The following is a 19,104-nucleotide window of genomic DNA, read 5'->3' as shown; positions in this document are numbered from 1 at the left end:
TTATCGCCACATGTTTCCCGAGGCCGCAGAATCGTTTACGCTGAAGTTACATATTTTCTTCTTTAAGCACATTTATAGTATTCCTTTGTGTATCCGATTATACCCCCATAATATAATTATGGGGACATCGAAGCGCAGACAATCCCCGTGTAGCAATTAGGGAACATAACTACTGTATATAAGAGCATTGAAGGTTATAACTAGAGAGCCAAAATGGCGACAACCCTTTTAACAAGAATTCCAACACGCATTGGCCATTGCAATAAGCTTTCCGAAATTCAAACCGGGGTAGAAGGACTTCCTAGTTAAACTATATTCTTTCCTATCAGCACACAGCAGAAGAGTTACGATGATCCGCCCTATCAGTATACGAAGACAGCACAAGTAGTTGAAGTTTGTAAACTTGGGCTATTGTGGTGCCCTGCAAGCGTGGCTTCATGTACTGTAATAAAATGTCGGGGTTGACAGCGGGTTAAGCGGCTATTGCTGGATATTAGCGGTATCTACATGACGCCATAGCATCGGAACCTTTAATCCCACTCTCCGCATTTCTCCAATTCTAGCGTCGGCTCCCCCTAACAACCCACCCACCTGCACCCTAAGCATCACCCTATGTTGCTTATCGTTGCTTATCAGCGTGTGCTGTAATGCCGGCGCATGTGCATCGGAATGCCTCCTTTAAACTCTTCTACACGTTCCGCTGCGTTTACATTCGGCAGGTGTTGATCCTTACCTAAAATGTATCCGATTCCGTCAAGTGGCTTCCGGTTCCGAGTTGCTTCGATCGCGATCATGTTGCTACATTCAATATTTGATCCATCTCACGCCAACTCTCTTTGAAAGAGGTACAATATTAATCTACCTATACTAAGTAAACTACCCACCTTATACTGAGTTAACTTCCTCTAAACCACTCACGATGCCCGTCACGACATTCGAATTCGCCGAGAAATATCGGTATCAAAATGGCTTTGGGTCTTACTTTGAGTAAGTCGGCTATATGATATTATCACTTACACCAAATCACTTACGTTGTAACAACTTAGGACTGAGGTTATCTCGGGTGCTCTACCCATTGGTCAAAATTCCCCTCAGAAACCTCCATATGGACTATATACCGAGAAGCTTTCTGGTACTGCATTCACGGCCCCACGACATGAAAACCAGCAGTCGTGGCTCTATCGCATACTGCCTTCGTGTGCACATCCGCCATTTTCCCCTGCTGCTGATGGTGCTCTAAAGCCCGATAAGCTGATCGATCCCGCAAAGCTTGAATACATACCAAATCAACTGCGATGGGATCCTTTCGACTACGACGGGCAGACTGACTTCGTCTCAGGTCTACGTTTGATTGCCGGAGCCGGTGATCCAACCCTAAAACAAGGCATTGGAATGTACGTGTACGCGGCGGGAAAGTCGATGGATGAGCGTTCTGCCTTTTACTCGGCGGATGGTGATCTTCTGATAGTCGCTCAGGATGGAGTTTTAGATATCAGAACTGAGCTAGGATGGCTTCTCGTCCGACCTATGGAGATCTGTGTAATACCCCGCGGGATCAGGTATCAAGTTCATCTACCGTCCGGTGCAGTCCGTGGATATGCACTCGAGCTTTATCAGGGCCACTTTACACTCCCGGAACTGGGTCCGATCGGATCGAGTTGCCTTGCCAACGCCCGCGACTTCCAGGCTCCCGTTGCTTCATTTAGCGAGGACTTTGGCACTATCGCTTCCGAAGGCCCTAATACATATATGATTACTAGCAAGTTTAATAACTCGCTCTTCCAAACTAAGCAAGCTCATACGCCGTTTGATGTCGTTGCTTGGCATGGAAATTACTACCCGTATAAGTACGACCTTGGTCGTTTCAATACTATTGGGAGTATTTCGTATGACCATCCAGACCCATCAATCTTCACGGTGCTCTCGGCTCTTTCAGACCACCCTGGCACTGCTATCGCTGATTTTGTTATCTTCCCGCCGCGCTGGCTGGTAGCCGAGAACACGTTCAGGCCACCATGGTACCACCGCAACACGATGTCTGAGTTTATGGGCCTCATTGCCGGCGAGTACGATGCAAAAAAGGGAGGACATGGCGGCTTCATGCCTGGTGGCGCAAGCTTGCACAACGTTATGAGCGGGCATGGGCCGGATGCCAAGAGTTTTGAGGGCGCCTCTAATGCTGAGCTCAAACCTGCTTTGGTTGGTAAAGGTAGCTGTGCCTTCATGTTTGAAAGCTGTCTGATGGTTGGCGTCACCGCATGGGGTCTCAAAACGTGCAAGAAGGTCCAAGAAGGTTACAGTGAAGAGAGCTGGGGTGGCGTACAGGCTCACTGGAAGAAGCCTGAAGGTGTGAGTGCTAACAGTCACTTGCTGTAGTAAAACAGCCACGAATAGAGCCAGAGTCAAGGCTTCTCGAAAATTGTGAGTATATCTTTTTAATCTTTGCACCACGGTCGGAATGCCGTCTTACCGGCATCAAGATATTAATATATATGACTATTTCAATTATAGATCGATTTTGCTTAGTGCTCGCTTGTATTTTCCCAGCCTAGCGGTTCAATATCACGAGCCGTCATATTCAAGAAAGCAATCCCTAAACACGAAAAATGATTCAAGAGCCCTGCCAAAAATCATACAATGTAGATTGGAGATCTAAATAGAGAGGAGCTATATATCGCTTCCTATATACATAGGTAGGTATACTAATTTAACAAATCAAAGAAATTGACATCAGGAAGCTCTGCCTATCCCATTACCTGCAAACCCGATGCTTCAATCTACAGATATCAAAGAAATAGGGCTCAAATACCTCGATCGACCTTTCTGGCTCCTTCGCCACCTAGGCTTCCCCCTCCTATTTCCCGCTTCTAGTTCATGCGGGATACACCCCCTTCAGCTCTGGATACTCCGGAACCGGCATGCCCCCTTTTTCTTCGGGCGCGAAACGCATGATTAGCCTGTCGATTTTGAAGAACGAGATAATCGATACAATAAGGTGTAGAAGGGAGATAGCCCAGTTCGACTCTAATGTCATAATTCTGGGTATACCAGGCATGAGTTTTTGGGCTTCGTCGACGTATGGGCGAATCTTCACATCGTAGGCCTCTAGAGCGGTCGGTACGTCACCTTTGTGTCGTGCTAGCTCGCCAGCCAGCATCCAGGCCCCCACCAGGGAGACTGTCGTGCCCATGCCTGTTACCGGCGCTGCGCAGTAACCCGCATCACCAATCAGCGCGATGCGACCTTTGACCACATGGGGCGCTTTAATTTGCCCGATAGAGTCCGCGTAGAAGTCAGTCGATTCGGCCATCCCCTTGAGGAAGCGGTCCGTTTGCCACCCAGCGCCGCGGTATATTTTCTCGAAAGTTTCTTTTTGCTCCTCTACGGATTGCCGCTCAACTCCTCGTCGCACCTCTTCCGACTCTGTGAATAGCACCAGGTAGACTTGCGTGTAAGGCCGGTCGCCCGTGCGCGTGGCCAGGCCGCGCCCCTTTCCTGCATGGTAGAAGCGCGCCAGGTCATCGTCCCCGGGTTCCCTTGGAATGGTAAAGTATGCGACGTAGACGTTCAGGCGCTTGAACATACCGAGCCCAGCCTCTTCGCCAAACATCATACGCCGTGTTCGCGACCACTGGCCATCGGCACCGACTACTAGGTCATACCGCCCCGTCCGACCATCTGAGAAAGTTACATCTACACCCTTTTCATCTTGGTCCAGTCGCGTAACCGTCGTGCCGAATAAATAGCTAACGCCGGGTCCATTTTCACCTTCGGGAGTATCTACCTTTGCATCTGAATCTTGTAGACTAGCCTCATAGAGAACCTGACACAAGTCGCCGCGCAGGATCTCAAAATCGCTAGTGAAAGACTGCTCTATAGTAGGGTATTAGCAATCAATCGTATAGGAAAGAAACATGAATGGCCGAAGTCTGTCTTAGGAATACCAACTCCTCAATATCTTCGACAATAAAGTTCTATCGCGATGGACCAAAAAGGAGTTAATAGAAGGTACTTACGGCCGGTTTCAGTTCCTGCGGCACCGAACAGCCCGTGTTGTCTGCCTTTGGAGTCGACGAAGGTTATGCCGCTCTCATGCACACACTTCGCTTTCACGGCGTCGATAAGCCCAAGCCGTTTCATGATCGGTACACCCCATGACCGAAGATCAATTTGTAAGCCGTTATGTCTTATTCCCGGGTATCGTTCCACAACCGTGATACTGTTCTCCGGGTCGGAACGCCGCAGTAGCGTTGCCAAGGCAGGCCCACAGATACCCGCCCCGACGATGAGGACCTTGAGCGGCATTATCGTCGAAAATCTATTATCACTAACCTAGTGGGTACTTAGAGGTGGTGTAGGTAGTAGAAACTTTTATTTACCCCTGTTTGTCTAAAGGGGAAGAAAGGAGGAATAAGTATTTGTTAGTTATATCTAATAAGACAAGAGAATTGGTAGTTAGACATATTGTCATTATCAGCCATATGGGAATGTAGTCTTATATATTTATATAACTGGATTGATCTATATATGTCTATGTAAACCGGGGCCTAGCGAGAATGTTCGGCTCCGCAACCTAGGCCTTCTCGGACCTCATTTTGTGAGGCATAGTCCGAAAAGCGCGGACTATACATAGCATGGTACCTTGTTCGCGAGCGCAGCCCCAGCCTGAAAGTGAACCGTCACTACCCATGTCCACCAATTAACCAAGAGCAAAAGAAGTCATCTGTATCCCCGAATACTATGCAGACTCGGATATATTTTTCAGGTCTTACCTTCCGACCTTCCGACCGTCCGCGCCTATCTTCCTTTTATCGCCGCAAAACGTGAATACTAGGCGGGCGTGACCTTACAATGTCTCCTCGTCGAATAAACGATCAGCTTGCGTAGTTCACGAGAGCTAGACCGCAGAATGAGTCAAACCCCATCAATTAGTCACTAGGTAAATACACGATACATGCATCCTACTACGACGTGTGGTGTCCTCGGGCGGGAACGTTGTGGAGACTCATAATGTCTTTACCAGATTCAGTAGAAACCAAAACGTTCATCGCTTCCTTCAAAGCGCCATATGGAAGACATCCCTAATTGATCCTACAGCTAGATAGATGTATTTAAAGCTATGTGCTAGTTGAACTTGAACTCGTCCTAGCCTCCTAACCTAGGATGGTAGAATTTAGAGCATAACGATCGGTAGATCCCGCTAGAACAACCAGTCTACCTACTAGTATGTGCCGAGAGCGAGAACGAGAGCGAAATTCTGTTACATATATGGGTCACCCTCAAATAGAATATAAGTTTCCGGGGAATCATTGGATGTAACCTCAAACATCAATACAGGATGACCAGGTAAAACTAACCATACAAGTCGAGCTGAAGAGAGCAAGTCACTACCCTTTAATCTATCTACAACTCGCTGTATTGTCGTTCCTCACCCCTTGTATATTTCACCGCGTAGGATGTACATGAGGAATAAACGTAGCATTCTGTCAACTAGTTAGATCGATGATGGCTTGACTTGACATAAACTACCAATAAAATCTTATCTTTCCACCTAATTTAACTTCACGGTGTAAACCCTTCCAAGTTATTTTGACTCGCTACTGATACGGCCGGTGGTCTAGACATTCAATTAGTCAACCTCATGTGCATGCCAAGTTCTGTATATCAAGTGCCAGCATCTCCATGCTTCATTCGATCTCAGTATGACTCTAAGGGCGTGTTCGTCTCTTCGCTAAAACTTATAGCACGAGGAAATCTAGATGCCTAGCAGCGGTAATAAGGGCGGGATGGTACTAAAAAAAGAACTACGGGAGCTACATGCCGGATCTACGGGTCCCATAGAGCTTGGAACTTCTACCTAGTGCTAATTGATCATCTTAGCAAGGTAGAGAGAATGGGGTATAGTCGCCTCATCTTCTGCATTACCTGCGTAAATATTCCAATGTAACGTTAGTGCATACCCCACCGACATTGTTGAAATGAGCGGTTAAGAGGCCGCTGTCAGGTAAAATATCAGCAAGAATTTTAATAAGGTAGGACAGACCTCCCACTTCACTTATAATGAATCAAAACCAGTCGATCTCACACATTCGCCGTTCTTTTCACTACATCGTCAGTCGAGTGAAACTCCCTCACGCCATATTAAAGCATGTCATAATACCAATATGTAACTATCCCTTCATAACCTTTTCCTCCAGACTAACAAAAGGCTTCAAGGCAATTTCGACATAATCCATAAAGCATGTCAGCACGAGTACTTCGGTTCAGTTACGTAGGCGACCCCGAAAAGTCAAGCGCATTCTCTCTTCGGTAATCCTGAATACTTCAGGGAACCACGAGCTCAACCCCTCGCCCTCGTCCTCGTCCGAACGACCATTCATCATAGTCGTGAGCGCGCGGGCGCACATCCAGCAGAGAACCATTCCATGGCCTTGGAAACTAGTAGAGACCCAAAGATCTTTCTCTCCTGGAACCTCCCCGACGAAAGGGAGGCCATCGGGGCTATAACCCATGATACCAGACCACACATTACGTATTCGCCCTTCTTGGTCATCTTTACCCCAGTTATCGCCGAAATATTTCGGTAAGCTGTCTTCAAGAGCTTTTACGATGTCATCGTTAAGTGTGGTATCATCTGTCGTCCCGTACTCCTCGAGACCATCTGCGACGGCGTTGGTGAGAGCCCCACCAATTACGATGTCCCCCTCAAACTGTGTGCCTTGCGGTCGTTGAATCATATAATCGTACCCCTTTTTACTGAAGAAGGTGTATGAGCCTGCCAGACGATCTTTCGGTATACTTAGACCAGGTCGCTGCGCAGTGACATGTCCACGTAGAGGAACTATAATTCCCTGGAATTTCTTCCAGATATTTGCAGTATATCCGTTTGTAGCCAGTACAACTTTCTGCGCTTCTATTGAACCCCTGGGAGTCTCTACCTTCCAACCACCACCCTTGAGCCTTTCAAGATTGAGCGCGGGGGTATTGGTATGCAAGTTAAGGCCCTTCTCTAAGCACAGTTTCAGCACGCCTGTAGTAAACTTGTAGGCATTTATACTTCCTGCCTCATATGATAAGCCACCATATACTTTCTCATCTCCTCCATGGCCGCAGAAGAACTTGGAGCTTACTTCTTCGGTACTATGCAGAGCGTATATAGAGGCATCGTCGCTGGGCATGGCATCCTGCATAGCCTTAACAGCACGCTGGTCGAACTCCCATCGCGCCGCATCATAAACCACGTCTACTGTATCACAAGGATGGCTATCACACTCAATCCCGTGTTCTCTTGCGAACGCGTGCACGGCGCGAATGTTAGCCAGCTCGAGACGAGCGATCTTGACAGCCACAGCAGTGCCATGATGCTTCTCATGCGCTTGGAATGAGAGGTAGGATGCTGCCTTCGTGTGACCTCCTATAACACATAGGGTCAGTTTCAAAAAATGCATTCTAAATATTCAGGAAAAAGAATATACCGTTCCGTCCTGTTGCGCCCGAGCATGCCTGCCGAGCCTCCAGCATGATAATGTCGCGGGTGCCTTTCTCAAGTAGGTTGAAAGCCATTGCAGCCCCAGTGATGCCACTTCCAATGATGACAACCTCCGCCTTCCCCGGTAATAAACCAGTCGTGCGCATATCGGCGATCTCGTGGGGTTCAAGCTGCCAGTAGCTCCGGGTGGGGTTCTCTCTCGGTAGAGTAACGGGGATTGCGGCGCGTTGGTCCATCGTTTAGGATAGGGCAATAAAAAGATACAACTTATTCGCAGTAACTGAGGAATATGTTTGGTGCAATGAGATATTCATGTCTTGACACCTCTTAAACCCGATGTTTCAATTAGAATCATGGACTAAAACTTGAGGTTTGAGTGTATGGGAGAAGAATAAGTTTCCCTTTATAATTGCTACTCTATATATTTCAGTTATATATGTAATCGTATTTCACATCTGATTATAATCACGCGCGTTTAAATGTGGCCTGCGGAACCCATAGATAAGAACCTCAGTTAACCTAGGTTGCTCATGTATCATGTACCGTATCGCCTATGAGGTCGTCCCCGCATGACCACACAGTGAATAGGACGGTATAAAGACGGTATAGATATGTGGCTTTGGTGGCTGGTATAAATAGGGGCTATGAAATAGGGGTTAAAGCTGAACTACGAAAGAAGAGAACCCAAAATTACAATTCATACAAAAACACTCTATCAGTTTTTATGGTAGAGAGGTATTTAAAATAGAGGATAAGAATCCTTAGGTTAGGTACCTACCTAGGTAGGTAGTTAATCATCCATTATAAATATTTGACAATATCCCGAGCAAAAGGTCTAATTTCCCCGATTAACTACAAGGCAGCTATGTCTTTTCATCACCATTTTCTATCCTCTCTTTGGGGCCTTCATCTTCCGTAGGTACTTCATTTGGGATCTAAGTAACTACTTCCTTTGTGTTTGCCTCCACGTCGGCTTGCGCTCCCCGAAGCGATCCATTTTCTTCTATCTTAGGTTTTCTCATGTCCCATCCACCACTCCAACCTAACCAACGTTTCTCATGTGGTCCTCTCACAAAAAGGATCAATAGCCCAGCTATCATCTGCGCGATATTGAAGGCACCGGAATATGTCCAGCCCCCCCTGGCGTAAAGCGCGTTGCCGACGGCTGTACCAAAAAGCTGTCCGCAAAATGTGTGAACCATGTAGACGGAATTCACAGCATTCTGAGCTTTAGAATCGACATGGGCTATGGCCACACGGTTTCCAACAACAATTGTATTCATCCCCAGATCTCCGAAGAATGCCCAGATGACAGGGCCCGCGAGTGAAAACGTACCAACGAATGTGCCAATACAGATCGCGGCAAGAGTCACTAGGTGCGCAATTATAAGAGTACCATGAGGATGTAGGCGTGATATCAACAAGCGAGAGATGACCGGGTTAAGAAACACCGGTGAGATGCCGATAAGAGCGAATAGGCCGATCGCCAATGTTGACATGTGGAAAACGTCAGCTAATTGAAACGTCAAGGTGGTCCAGAAAGATGTAAACATCCCCGAAGTCAAAAAGGCTATAAGCGCCATCTGAGTAAGGTCCGGGTTCAGGAAAGGGAGAGTGATGATTTTCAAGAAAATCCTTGGATAAGACGTTCCAGGGCTCAGGGTGGGATAATCTGGCATAGTGAAGAAGAGGAGTATCCACACAAGCGCCTGAAGCCCGAACGAAATCCAATAAACGTTTCTCCACGAGGTATATTGAGTGATAATACCGCTAAGAAGACGCGCAACGAGGACACCGAACACAAGGCCGGACATAACCACTGATATCATAGTAGTCCGATGCCGTTGTGGGGCATATTGGACCGCTAACGGGAACATAAGTTGCGGAGTCACAGTCAAGAGACCGACGATAAATGAGAGACCGAGGAATGACGAGAAGGACTGAGTAAGAGTACAGCCAAGCCACTGAGACAGGTTAGCTAGGAGTATCACGGCCGAAGTTTGACGCTTACTATTAGAGCCGTTACGAATATCAGGCTTAGAATCATAGGCCGACGTCGAACAATATCGCCAATAGGTACGATCAGAAGAAGTCCAGCAGCATATCCAGCTTGAGTCATAGTCGGTACCAACGAGGCGCGTTGATCTGAGATGCCAAAGTCGACCGCAAGAATATTCAAGATAGGATGGCTATAGTAGAGATTCGCTACACTGAAAGATGCGGACTAGATAGGAGTCAGCATAAGTGCGGCTTATCATGTTAATAGATCTTGAGTTCGGTTTGATCACTGGCAGGATAGTAATAATTTACTTACCAGTCCAAACAGGATGTTCATTCCCCAGCTGAGGTCATGATTCACCTCGGGATCCCATTTAACCCAGGAAGGTGTCCAGGCAAGTCGGTCAAATGCATTCGCAAATCGTTGGTAGTAACTTGCCGACGGCTCTTCGTTGGCCATTGTGTCCTCTGGTTACGATCAATCCCCTTGGACTACAAATATACGAGAGCAAGCCAAGCGACACAGACAACTCGTTATATACGAGCCGACTCTGGCTTTGAGTCACACCGAAATAATGCCATAAGATGCTGGATAACGTTGGACTACGCTGGTTTCCGTCCTAACACCGAATAAAAAAAGATAAAACGGTGAGCTTAGAATGATGTTGCATTGTAAGCGAACAGGGGTCCAAAGGACCTTTTTTCATGCAACTCGAACCAACTAGCTGGGGCCAATACCTAGGTTAGGTGGGTACGGGGAATGAACAATATGAAATGAAGAGGAGTTAACTTTTCGTATACTTCGTAATTCAAGATATAACGTACAAAGGTTTAACGTTGGCTTTTTCATATGGTAATTTACAGGTTTAAGATCTTTTTATATTGATATGTGCTTCTATGGTTAGAGGGTTTTATAGGATAAAATGGTTACCAATATATGCGTGGCAAGGAAATCATAGAATATAGCTGCTAACGCTGTATTCAAGAGACGTCAAAGACTAAACTAAGGCGCTGAAAGAATAAACCGACCAATCAAGCAACACGATCATACCATCGCAATGCGAATAAACTATCATCTAGGGCGAAATTCATAATACAGGTAGCTGCCACCTACCTAGGTACCTAACCTACCTATGTACCTAACCTATGTACCTAACCTATGTACCTATATTGACTTCTCCAAGAGGTAGGTAGGTAAGTTTTGATACACACTCCGCGCTTTCGGCACTATGGTAAAGACCCGAATTAATGGTTCCGGGCCTCATAAATAAAAGCCTCCACATCCCCTATCTTATATGTATTTTACTCGGTGTTGAATTATTGGATCGCATTTACGAATCTGACAAGATGTTCGCTTAAATACTTCTTCAGGAGAATCCGAAACCTATGGTCATAGTCCGATTTGAGTACCTAGTATATAATACGTGGAGACATGATCTCTTGTAAAAGTAAAACTTATCTCTTCGCGAGTACCGTCGATAGCGAGAGAGCGCTTAGGACTTAATTGGCATTATCTTCTAAGCCTAATTGCCTCTTATAAGCATTGTTGTTGCACGAAGTGTCACCTTCTGACGGCCCACGTGTCGTGGCGTCGTGGCCCTTTGTAGAACAACCAATATGTTCAATCGTATCGAAGGAAAAATACGTGTTTAATGCAAGGGCCTTCGAATCGATTTCTCCGTAGGAACCAAAGGGGAGCTCAATTAAGTTGCCTTTCCCTGAGTGCTGTATTGATAATGAACTAGATCGTCGAGGTTACCAGAAGGAGGTGGTCATAACAATCCCTAGCACCGATCAATCTTATGATATACTTAGGGTGGTTGTTATTATTAGGAATATTCCTATCAAAAAAGATTTCTATTTGTCTATCAGCTAGGGTATCATCCAAAGTTCCCAATCTCCTTATTTGCCGGCTCGTTCGCTCTTCTATGAGATACTTCGCATAGCCCATTAAATTCAAATCCCCAGTTGCTTTTATCCATTTATACCATGATATTAAAAACAAAGCAATTAAACCGAGGCAGAAGCACTGTCTTGCTTCTTATCCGGGTCGTTCACGACACTTTGATCCTCAGTTGCTCTAACCTCGTGGCTGTGGTCGAGCTCCGAGAGCACAATCCAGGTGAACGGGACACATAAGATAGTAAGACCGAAGTTGAGACCGATGCTGGCAAAGTGATTGGCGTTTCCTTCGGATTGCATACTGTGAACAAGATAGTTAGTAATTAAATGCATAAGTACTTAAGGGGGAAAAGATATAACATACGCCCAAGCAACCGTCTGTCCAAGAGCCTCAACACCTCGTAGGATACCCGTGTGGTGCGAAAGCGACGACAGGTCTGTCGCATACTGGCCGACAAGCCAGTAGAGGAATTGTTGGAAGGCCTGTCCGCCGAAGGTCCAAAAGAAAACGAGCGCGTACGCGGAACCGAAGCCACCTTTGAACCAGTCGAACACAGGAGAAACCGGCGCATCGTAGAACCGCTTCTGTAAGATCGTTGCCCAGATCCAGGTGCCAATAAGGATAGTAACAATGGCAGTAAAAGCAATGCGGGCACGCGTTCGGATATGGATGCTTTGGCGGTCGAGCAGGGCGGCAATGATAAAGGAGCTGAAGATACCGGCAAAGTTGGTGAAGAAGGAGGAAAAGGCACGCGAGCGGACAGTAAAGTATTTAGTCAGCCACGTGCTAACGAAGCCGTTGTAGAAATAGCTGATGAAGAAAGCTGGTAGCAATAGCAATACACGTCGCGATACTAGTAATTTGCCCACAGCCCGGAATTCGGCACCCCAGGTCGCCTCCTTGCGTACGACGACGCGGGTGCCATCCTTGCGCCATACCTTGCTCGCGGGGCTAAGACAGAGGGCAATAGGTAGGCCCAGGCACATGATGGCGATGAAGACGATATATGTAGCGGAACCGACGGAGCCAGCTGAAGAGCGCTGCGCATTAAGACCAAGGTTGATAGCGCCGCCAACGATAGGACCAGCGGCCTTAGCACTCTGCCAAATGGCAAGGTAAAAAGCACGGTCATTAGGACTCGGGTAGCCGATAATGATGGCCGCCTCGGCAGCCCAGAAAAAACCGGCCGAGATACCGCAGAGTGCGCTGCCGAAGAGCATAAACCAGGTGGTGGCGTTCACGTTGTTGGTGTAGAGACCGGCACCGTAGAGCGGATAACCGATAGCGCCGAGAGCAAGACCATACGGTAGACCGATGCGATTATTGATAGCTCCTGCAGCTACACAGACGATAGAGAAGAGACCATAAACAAGAGCATTAGCCGCCGATACAGCATATGGTTCAGCTGCGCCGCCGGCCCCTAAACCGCCGAGGGCATCCCACATACCCGGCGCGGTAAAAGAGACACCACACGCAACGGCAATCTGAAAGGGTACGGACCGGAAGATAGAATGCTTCAACGGCTTAGAAGCCGCAGACGCAACAGCACCATCATCCGGCTGTTCGGCGTAATCCGAAGTCGAAGATGCCATTTCTCTCTTTCCTTGACGATCCTCGGCGTAACAGCTGAGGAATACGTAAATCCGTCGTCTATATATATTATACCTTAGGAGGAAGCAGGTTCTGCTACCGAAGAGAGCGGCAAGTCAAATTGATAAATTCGAAGTCTTGTCCCAAAACAACACCATGGCTACAAGGCGCATGAGAGAACGTATTATACCTAGGTATATATACACGCATAGTCGTCGCGATAATAAGACCAAGGCCTAAGGGGACATCAGCTCGAAATTTTCGGGTGGAGCCTATTGCGTGATTGTCTGTCTGGATCCCTACTTTTTCGCTATGTAATAGCGCGACACGGTGACAGTCTGACTGACAAATCGCCTCCTGGGCCCGTGGAATATAGTTGGTGAGCATTCATTGTAATGAGAATTATAAATCAGTTTAGTTCTGTTATGAAAGTTTATTATTATTTATTAAGAGTAACTAGGTAGACATTAATATTTGAGTTAAAAGTGATAGAAAACATATAATAACTACCTAAACTACCTACCTAACCTAGGTAGTCTATTCTTGAATCTCCTATCTTTTCTATAAGGCTTATACTGTAGGAGTAAGCAAATATAGTTGAAATAATAGTAGTTCCGAGAGCCGCATCTAACCATGTGTTAAGTACCTAATCCAATTCTATGGATCCGTACATTACTTAGAATTCCCTTATGGGCGGCATAGTCTCGGTGAAATGTGCAGACGAAACTTTTAGCCCGATTGCGCCATCGAAGCTAAATAATAAAGAGAAGCCTCGGTCTCACAATATGTAGGCGGACAATCCGGGGCATTTGCCTCGATATATTCTTCAGTTGTTAAGGTTATGTTCAATTCCCATCAGCTCTCTTACATACTAACCTCCCTGACATGTAATATATCTTGCTTACAGCTCGTTATATATAAGTTGACAACCTACATAACTGACGAAGTTTCATTCTATAGTTGCAGTAGGTTTATCATAGACACGGAATAGGAGTAGCTTCGCCATCAAGTCGTACGGGAAATAACAGGGCATTCCCGATCATACAAAGGCCTTTACACTATAATGTAAACGTCAGAGTGAAGACCATACGGACCTTTACCACATACCTTAGGTACTTGCTTACCCTAGACTTAAATACTCTACAAACGAACAAACCACATAGACCTAAATAAACCGGGTAAAGAGTCCTAATTTAACATATGTTGAATAAAAGTACGTTATGCGCAGCTTTAGTTAAGTCAAATTTGCCTTGCAATTTCTAGAATGTCTTAGACACTTTTCAGCATAGTACAGTAAATACAGTAACAAGCAAGACACCCGGATAGAAGCCCTGGTCAGTTAGTGCAAATGTCTCAATCAACAGGGAAAAAGGTCAATTGCAAGACAATAACAAATTGGACTTCATTTAGTCATTCACACGTCGGCTAACCCACCGGCTATCCTTATAACATGCCTAAACCCTATTAATGATAATTCTTTTCGGCAAGACTGCATAAATTGCAATCTATCCACCTAGGGGCTGATGTTTAAACATATTTAACATCCTACTTTGCGTCCCGGATCTGTTCTCCAGCCACTGGTAAACCGCCACTTGCAGCGCTCTCGCCCACCAGAACCTCATCTTCAGGGACACCAGCTCCGACGCTTCCAGAAATACTCAAATTACTCATGCCCCGCTCGATAACTCTACGCTCTCCTCGCCGGTCTCCGGCTATGGTAGTACCACCCCCGATGACACCTCCGATTCCGGTCGCGCCGCTGACGCTGACGCTGGCTGTAGTGCTGGCGCTCTCGCTTCGGTCCCTTCCACCATTAGCCCGACCGGTGTCACTCTGTCGGCGATCCCGTAGAGCCCGTTCTAACTCCTTAATCCTCCTTTTGAGATTCTCATTCTCACGTTTAGCCGACTCTAGCTCTTGTCGATAGTGAGCCGTCTCCTCGTAGCGCAGAGTGGCCGGCAAGAGTCCCGGCGAAAGCTCCGAGCCGGGAGTAGCTGCCACGCTCGTGTTAGAAGACGTGTAGCCCCTAGGGAAATAACCGGATCCGTAATCATATGGGACGCCATGTGTCTGAGTGTATGAAGAACCTAGACTAGTGCTGGCATGATACGGATGGGGTGAATGATTTCGGCTTTGGCTTCTCTGAGAAGCGGTGCTGTTTTGTCGGCTCATTCCCGGTGCCGCTCGAGGATTTCGTGCCGCTTCTAAGACCGAAGCAGCACTCCCGGAGTGAGGTTGCGGGATTGGTATCGGGGCAGGCATCGAGCCTTGGGTAGCGGTAGACTGGTTCAGGCTGCGTGTACTAGCACTGGAGTTGGTCCGATGGTGTCGACGGTCTGCGCTCGTCGTTGGGAGAGGGAATCCCGGACCGGATAGGAGGTGAGTATCGGTGAAGGAGGAGGGGTGGGTCTGATCGGCAGAGGTCGATGCGCTCGTAGACGAAGCATTAGAGGCTACAGACGAGTTCTGTGCAGCTCGCAGCATGATCAAATCGCGGCTCAGGCGGTTCACCTATGCCATCTATGTTAGAATGTTTACCACGGCGTTGTCAGAGGTTACGAGGTAAGATTATACCAAGAGTTCTTGCTCCTGTTCCAACTGCGAATGTAGCTCTGCAGCCGTCAAGGGTCGCGGATGTCGCAAAGGGCCTGGACCAGCACCGACGCCAGTGTCGTCTCGTCCGGGAGCAGAATGCGGAGTAGACATGGTATGAGTTCCTGGCAGCGGTGGCGACGAAAGAGAAATCGAGGATGTTCGGTTGACAGTCTGTTGATTCGAAGGTAGGATATTTAGAGAAGGGGAAATGGGAGCTGGAGGTACCGAGGTATGCGATTGCCCATTGTGATTGGAAGAGGAATTTCGAGAAGCCGCAAGGACGTGGGGAGAGGGTGGGACTGAATTAAGGTCGGGCATGTTGGCCAAGCTATGATACCAAGTAGTTTGACGTCCTTAAGCTGTTTGATGTGTCAAGCACTATGTCAAGCACTATGTTGCATAGAAGGGTTTAGCTACTAGAATAGCTACTCCGAATATCAACACAAGAGCTAACGGAAGATTTGGTCCCAATTTGGTTCCGTCAAGAGTGGTTCCGTCAAGAATAATCACATTGTTCTATTAGATTTATGTGATGACACGATAAAATGTACTAGTGTTTGTTTGGGCAAAGTTATTGGGAATATTGGGAATATTGGGAATCTGTTTACGGTGAAGTCGGTCGCGTTTAGTGGTCTACGCCTGTAACTTTCAAGCTTCTGCGGGGTCCTTCAGCCTTATTTGATAACAAACTTTATTATGGATCGTGGCTTGAGCTGCAATTAAGTACATGTATGTACCTAGGTACCTATAGCATGAGATGGGCCACTGGACCCATCACATGCATCTAAGTGCATGAAGTACCTAAGTATATGTGGTACCTAAATACATGTCCACACTTAAGCCCTTTTAGGCTTAGACGCTCCGGAAAAGACCCCCACCTACCTAAGCTTCATCATCGATTATCGATAAGAAAGAATGATGACGTACATAACTCGCTTTGTTCGATAGTTGAATATAGGGACATGACGGCATCGACAGTTACTCTGATGTCAAACTGCGTTTTAATGCCTGTCCGTCTTAGAAACCTCATAGATGCGTATTTATGTAATCCTCGATCTTGCGCATGTCTAGGACGTTCCGAGTTGTATTTAACTCCTCCTCTTTCTTCGACGCTGTCTAACTTCTCCATCTTCTGAACCCTAAAGATTCATCAGCTCACAATCTATCGACTACACAGACCATTATAAATTGTACGCATCCAAGCTACCACCCCTTTGACAACGCTCGGTATATTAATGTCTTAAAGATTTACAAAACCATACTTAACCTCAACATCATACACAATGTCCTCTTCAGCACGCGAAGGCGGCGAGTCTCCTCCCCCTGAGAGCCAGAGTGGCCGACAGTTACAGGAGACGCCCGCTTCCGGACAAGGCATAGATGAAGCCCCCAACAAGAAGGAGTCCATGCAAGACCAACTGAGCGTAAGTAAAAGGCAGCTTCTAGTTATTGTATTCATAGCATTAGGCTAACATAGAATATCATATAGAACCTAACTTCGAACCCCAAGGGACCCCTCGAAGACGCAGTCACGGAGAAATTTAGCAAAACTACAAAACCATCCTAGAGGAGTTTGATTTTGTGTGAGGGATATTTGTTGATATAGCGAGAAATGCGTTATTTTATAGACAAGGAATCTTGTATTACGAACCTGTACGGAATAGTTTAACACAAACGCCATGGTTAAATCCGATGGAATGAGAAAGATATACCTTTACAAAGTACTGAATTGTAAAATCGTGCACACGTGCTCTCATTATAATCATAATCCATTCACTTGTATCTATAATTCAACATGGTAACATACAGTCCGTAAAGTAATCAGGTACATGACGCCGGTTGTACCAGTTGTAGCCAAAAGAGGTAAAAGATCAAGTGTTTTAATTCGCGTAAGGCACTACACCACAAAAGACGTAAAAGTGGCAAGACTCGTTTATTCATGGAATTGCAGTGGACAAAACAATTAAACTGCCATACCCGACTAATACAAAGCTACACTCAACCCAGTATCCGAGTCATTGTAATTCGTAACGGCATCAGATTGGTCATATCCTCTCTCTTTATGCCTTCTCATCTCCAGGCGCTTTCGAGGGAATAGCTCCCGTCGTGCTCAGAGGGGTAGATTCCTCCGTGCCAGCCTTCGGGCCGGGTGCAGGGACTGAAGCTAAACGTCATTTATTAGCCGCGGGTTCGATACAACTATTCGTACGAATTAAATCAAGGCACTCACATGGATCCGTCGGCGCACTGGCAACGCCGGCAGAAGTTGCCTGTGTTGCCTGTTCCTTCTCCTTGCCGAAAACCCTCTCAAGCCCTGAGGCTTTGTATGCAGAGCCGCCATGCTCCTCCTTCTTGAGATTAGCTAGACGGCGCGCCTCGGCATGGATGTCTTGCACTTGACGCTGGCCTTCGGTGTAGAATTTAACCAGCTTCTTGCCAGTAGGGGAGCTTGTCGCTTTCTCGAAGTACGAGCTGATGCCACTAAAGAGACTATTGGCTCGGTTCGTAATACCATACGATTGGTCAGTCGCCTTGGCACGTTCTGTGGCGTGGTACTTCTGGTCGAGGTTCATTAAGGTATTCATGAAACGGTTAGTGACGCCGTGCGTGTGGTCAAGCTCGATCGCACGCTGGAGAGCAGCATCGCCGACGACGTAACCATGAGCAAGGTACTCGGCCAAGATACGACTTCTTGGCTTCTCCTCCTGCGTAATCTCATCGGTATCTCGATCGGCATTGGTGGTATGAGGGGTGCCATCATCGACTTGACCATCGGCGGGAACTACAGAAATCTGCGATCCTTTGAGCTGGGTATTATTTAAGAGCTGCGCAGTCTTAGCGGCAGTCTCCTTCTCGAAGGTGACGCTGGCATCTTTCGTATTACCCTCGCCCGGCGTGACCTTGATCTCAGTGATCTTGCCACTATTCGATAAGAGTTAGTAGGTAGCAATAGAGTGAAATAATTATTGATAGCCCTACCAGAAGCTGAAGAAGTCCCTAACTTCGTTGTCGCTCGCGTCTGCGCTAATATTCTTCACCAGAACAGTGAGGTTAGAAGCCATGATGGTGATGGAATAATAGATTGAGGGGTAATATAGTATACGAGTATGAGGAAATTATAGAGTCCAACGTAGGGAGATATAAGGTAGCTTAAGAAGAATGAAGATGTAGTTTGGAATGGAAATATTGAATGACAAAGTTGGAGGCCTGAGTTAAAACGTTTGGCCGCGTGCGACTTCTCAATCGATCATTTAAATCAACACCTGATTCTAGCCTTTGCTGCGGATGTGTCACAAGCTTGTATCAGTATTAGATATTTCATGCCTTTCCCGCATAAAGGCGCTAACGGAAGAACGAGGGGCAACATACACGTCATTCCATTAGACCAAGCTCTCTCCTGTGGCTAAGGGGCAAGAACCTGGCAAGATACTACTATGTACATGGTAGGTACCCGGCAGGTATGTACATACCTAATGTATGAGGTACTTAACCTACAAGGATGTACATATACTTCATTCTTGTATAAGTT

The 19,104-nt window shown here is 46.7% G+C and overlaps 8 protein-coding genes across 8 annotated transcripts; 2 read left to right on the top strand and 6 right to left on the bottom strand.

Annotated features, from left to right (window-relative positions):
• The first annotated feature begins 602 nt into the window (after positions 1–602).
• F4813DRAFT_343988 (Homogentisate 1,2-dioxygenase) lies at positions 603–2,519 on the top strand. The gene is made up of 2 exons (XM_049241601.1): positions 603–987; positions 1,047–2,519. The coding sequence occupies exons 1-2, from the start codon at positions 920–922 to the stop codon at positions 2,374–2,376; spliced, it is 1,398 nt and encodes a 465-aa protein (XP_049104223.1). The 5' UTR covers positions 603–919; the 3' UTR covers positions 2,377–2,519.
• On the bottom strand, positions 2,505–4,483 carry F4813DRAFT_103577 (FAD/NAD(P)-binding domain-containing protein). The gene is made up of 2 exons (XM_049238416.1): positions 4,017–4,483; positions 2,505–3,873 (listed from the first exon to the last, which is right to left on the bottom strand). Exons 1-2 carry the CDS (start codon positions 4,303–4,305, stop codon positions 2,873–2,875), a joined length of 1,290 nt encoding a protein of 429 aa, XP_049104222.1. The 5' UTR covers positions 4,306–4,483; the 3' UTR covers positions 2,505–2,872.
• A 1,764-nt stretch (positions 4,484–6,247) lies between these two features.
• F4813DRAFT_103539 (FAD dependent oxidoreductase) lies at positions 6,248–7,961 on the bottom strand. Its single transcript, XM_049238415.1, has 2 exons — positions 7,476–7,961; positions 6,248–7,414 (listed from the first exon to the last, which is right to left on the bottom strand). The coding sequence occupies exons 1-2, from the start codon at positions 7,723–7,725 to the stop codon at positions 6,264–6,266; spliced, it is 1,401 nt and encodes a 466-aa protein (XP_049104221.1). The 5' UTR covers positions 7,726–7,961; the 3' UTR covers positions 6,248–6,263.
• A 294-nt stretch (positions 7,962–8,255) lies between these two features.
• On the bottom strand, positions 8,256–10,136 carry F4813DRAFT_343982 (MFS general substrate transporter). The gene is made up of 3 exons (XM_049241600.1): positions 9,804–10,136; positions 9,501–9,713; positions 8,256–9,453 (listed from the first exon to the last, which is right to left on the bottom strand). The coding sequence occupies exons 1-3, from the start codon at positions 9,945–9,947 to the stop codon at positions 8,425–8,427; spliced, it is 1,386 nt and encodes a 461-aa protein (XP_049104220.1). The 5' UTR covers positions 9,948–10,136; the 3' UTR covers positions 8,256–8,424.
• A 1,165-nt stretch (positions 10,137–11,301) lies between these two features.
• Positions 11,302–13,418, bottom strand: F4813DRAFT_103521 (MFS general substrate transporter). The gene is made up of 2 exons (XM_049238414.1): positions 11,754–13,418; positions 11,302–11,690 (listed from the first exon to the last, which is right to left on the bottom strand). Exons 1-2 carry the CDS (start codon positions 12,980–12,982, stop codon positions 11,498–11,500), a joined length of 1,422 nt encoding a protein of 473 aa, XP_049104219.1. The 5' UTR covers positions 12,983–13,418; the 3' UTR covers positions 11,302–11,497.
• An 828-nt stretch (positions 13,419–14,246) lies between these two features.
• On the bottom strand, positions 14,247–16,277 carry F4813DRAFT_343978 (uncharacterized protein). The gene is made up of 2 exons (XM_049241599.1): positions 15,555–16,277; positions 14,247–15,491 (listed from the first exon to the last, which is right to left on the bottom strand). The coding sequence occupies exons 1-2, from the start codon at positions 15,891–15,893 to the stop codon at positions 14,526–14,528; spliced, it is 1,305 nt and encodes a 434-aa protein (XP_049104218.1). The 5' UTR covers positions 15,894–16,277; the 3' UTR covers positions 14,247–14,525.
• A 220-nt stretch (positions 16,278–16,497) lies between these two features.
• F4813DRAFT_343976 (uncharacterized protein) lies at positions 16,498–17,313 on the top strand. Its single transcript, XM_049241598.1, has 2 exons — positions 16,498–16,999; positions 17,065–17,313. The coding sequence occupies exons 1-2, from the start codon at positions 16,859–16,861 to the stop codon at positions 17,140–17,142; spliced, it is 219 nt and encodes a 72-aa protein (XP_049104217.1). The 5' UTR covers positions 16,498–16,858; the 3' UTR covers positions 17,143–17,313.
• Positions 17,314–18,893, bottom strand: F4813DRAFT_343974 (uncharacterized protein). The gene is made up of 3 exons (XM_049241597.1): positions 18,555–18,893; positions 17,806–18,497; positions 17,314–17,739 (listed from the first exon to the last, which is right to left on the bottom strand). Exons 1-3 carry the CDS (start codon positions 18,635–18,637, stop codon positions 17,636–17,638), a joined length of 879 nt encoding a protein of 292 aa, XP_049104216.1. The 5' UTR covers positions 18,638–18,893; the 3' UTR covers positions 17,314–17,635.
• Positions 18,894–19,104: the final 211 nt, after the last annotated feature.

This window comes from Daldinia decipiens (genome assembly GCF_022478715.1).
Source record: "Daldinia decipiens strain CBS 113046 unplaced genomic scaffold F4813scaffold_2, whole genome shotgun sequence".
Taxonomy (NCBI): Eukaryota; Fungi; Ascomycota; class Sordariomycetes; order Xylariales; family Hypoxylaceae; genus Daldinia; species Daldinia decipiens.
The sequence above is the reverse complement of the archived record's forward strand: the minus strand, read 5'-3'. Positions and strand labels throughout refer to the sequence as shown.

Coding starts and splice junctions, on each gene's coding strand:
- F4813DRAFT_343988 (XM_049241601.1), top strand. CDS start 920: ATGCCCGTCACGACATTCGAATTCGCCGAGAAATATCGGTATCAAAAT. Junction 988..1,046: donor GGCTTTGGGTCTTACTTTGA/GTAAGTCGGCTA, acceptor GTAACAACTTAG/GACTGAGGTTATCTCGGGTG.
- F4813DRAFT_103577 (XM_049238416.1), bottom strand. CDS start 4,305: ATGCCGCTCAAGGTCCTCATCGTCGGGGCGGGTATCTGTGGGCCTGCC. Junction 3,874..4,016: donor CGCAGGAACTGAAACCGGCC/GTAAGTACCTTC, acceptor ACCCTACTATAG/AGCAGTCTTTCACTAGCGAT.
- F4813DRAFT_103539 (XM_049238415.1), bottom strand. CDS start 7,725: ATGGACCAACGCGCCGCAATCCCCGTTACTCTACCGAGAGAGAACCCC. Junction 7,415..7,475: donor GGGCGCAACAGGACGGAACG/GTATATTCTTTT, acceptor TATGTGTTATAG/GAGGTCACACGAAGGCAGCA.
- F4813DRAFT_343982 (XM_049241600.1), bottom strand. CDS start 9,947: ATGGCCAACGAAGAGCCGTCGGCAAGTTACTACCAACGATTTGCGAAT. Junction 9,714..9,803: donor TGAACATCCTGTTTGGACTG/GTAAGTAAATTA, acceptor ACTCCTATCTAG/TCCGCATCTTTCAGTGTAGC. Junction 9,454..9,500: donor TATTCGTAACGGCTCTAATA/GTAAGCGTCAAA, acceptor AACCTGTCTCAG/TGGCTTGGCTGTACTCTTAC.
- F4813DRAFT_103521 (XM_049238414.1), bottom strand. CDS start 12,982: ATGGCATCTTCGACTTCGGATTACGCCGAACAGCCGGATGATGGTGCT. Junction 11,691..11,753: donor GGACAGACGGTTGCTTGGGC/GTATGTTATATC, acceptor TCTTGTTCACAG/TATGCAATCCGAAGGAAACG.
- F4813DRAFT_343978 (XM_049241599.1), bottom strand. CDS start 15,893: ATGCCCGACCTTAATTCAGTCCCACCCTCTCCCCACGTCCTTGCGGCT. Junction 15,492..15,554: donor AACAGGAGCAAGAACTCTTG/GTATAATCTTAC, acceptor TAGATGGCATAG/GTGAACCGCCTGAGCCGCGA.
- F4813DRAFT_343976 (XM_049241598.1), top strand. CDS start 16,859: ATGTCCTCTTCAGCACGCGAAGGCGGCGAGTCTCCTCCCCCTGAGAGC. Junction 17,000..17,064: donor CCATGCAAGACCAACTGAGC/GTAAGTAAAAGG, acceptor AATATCATATAG/AACCTAACTTCGAACCCCAA.
- F4813DRAFT_343974 (XM_049241597.1), bottom strand. CDS start 18,637: ATGGCTTCTAACCTCACTGTTCTGGTGAAGAATATTAGCGCAGACGCG. Junction 18,498..18,554: donor AGGGACTTCTTCAGCTTCTG/GTAGGGCTATCA, acceptor CTTATCGAATAG/TGGCAAGATCACTGAGATCA. Junction 17,740..17,805: donor CAGTGCGCCGACGGATCCAT/GTGAGTGCCTTG, acceptor AATGACGTTTAG/CTTCAGTCCCTGCACCCGGC.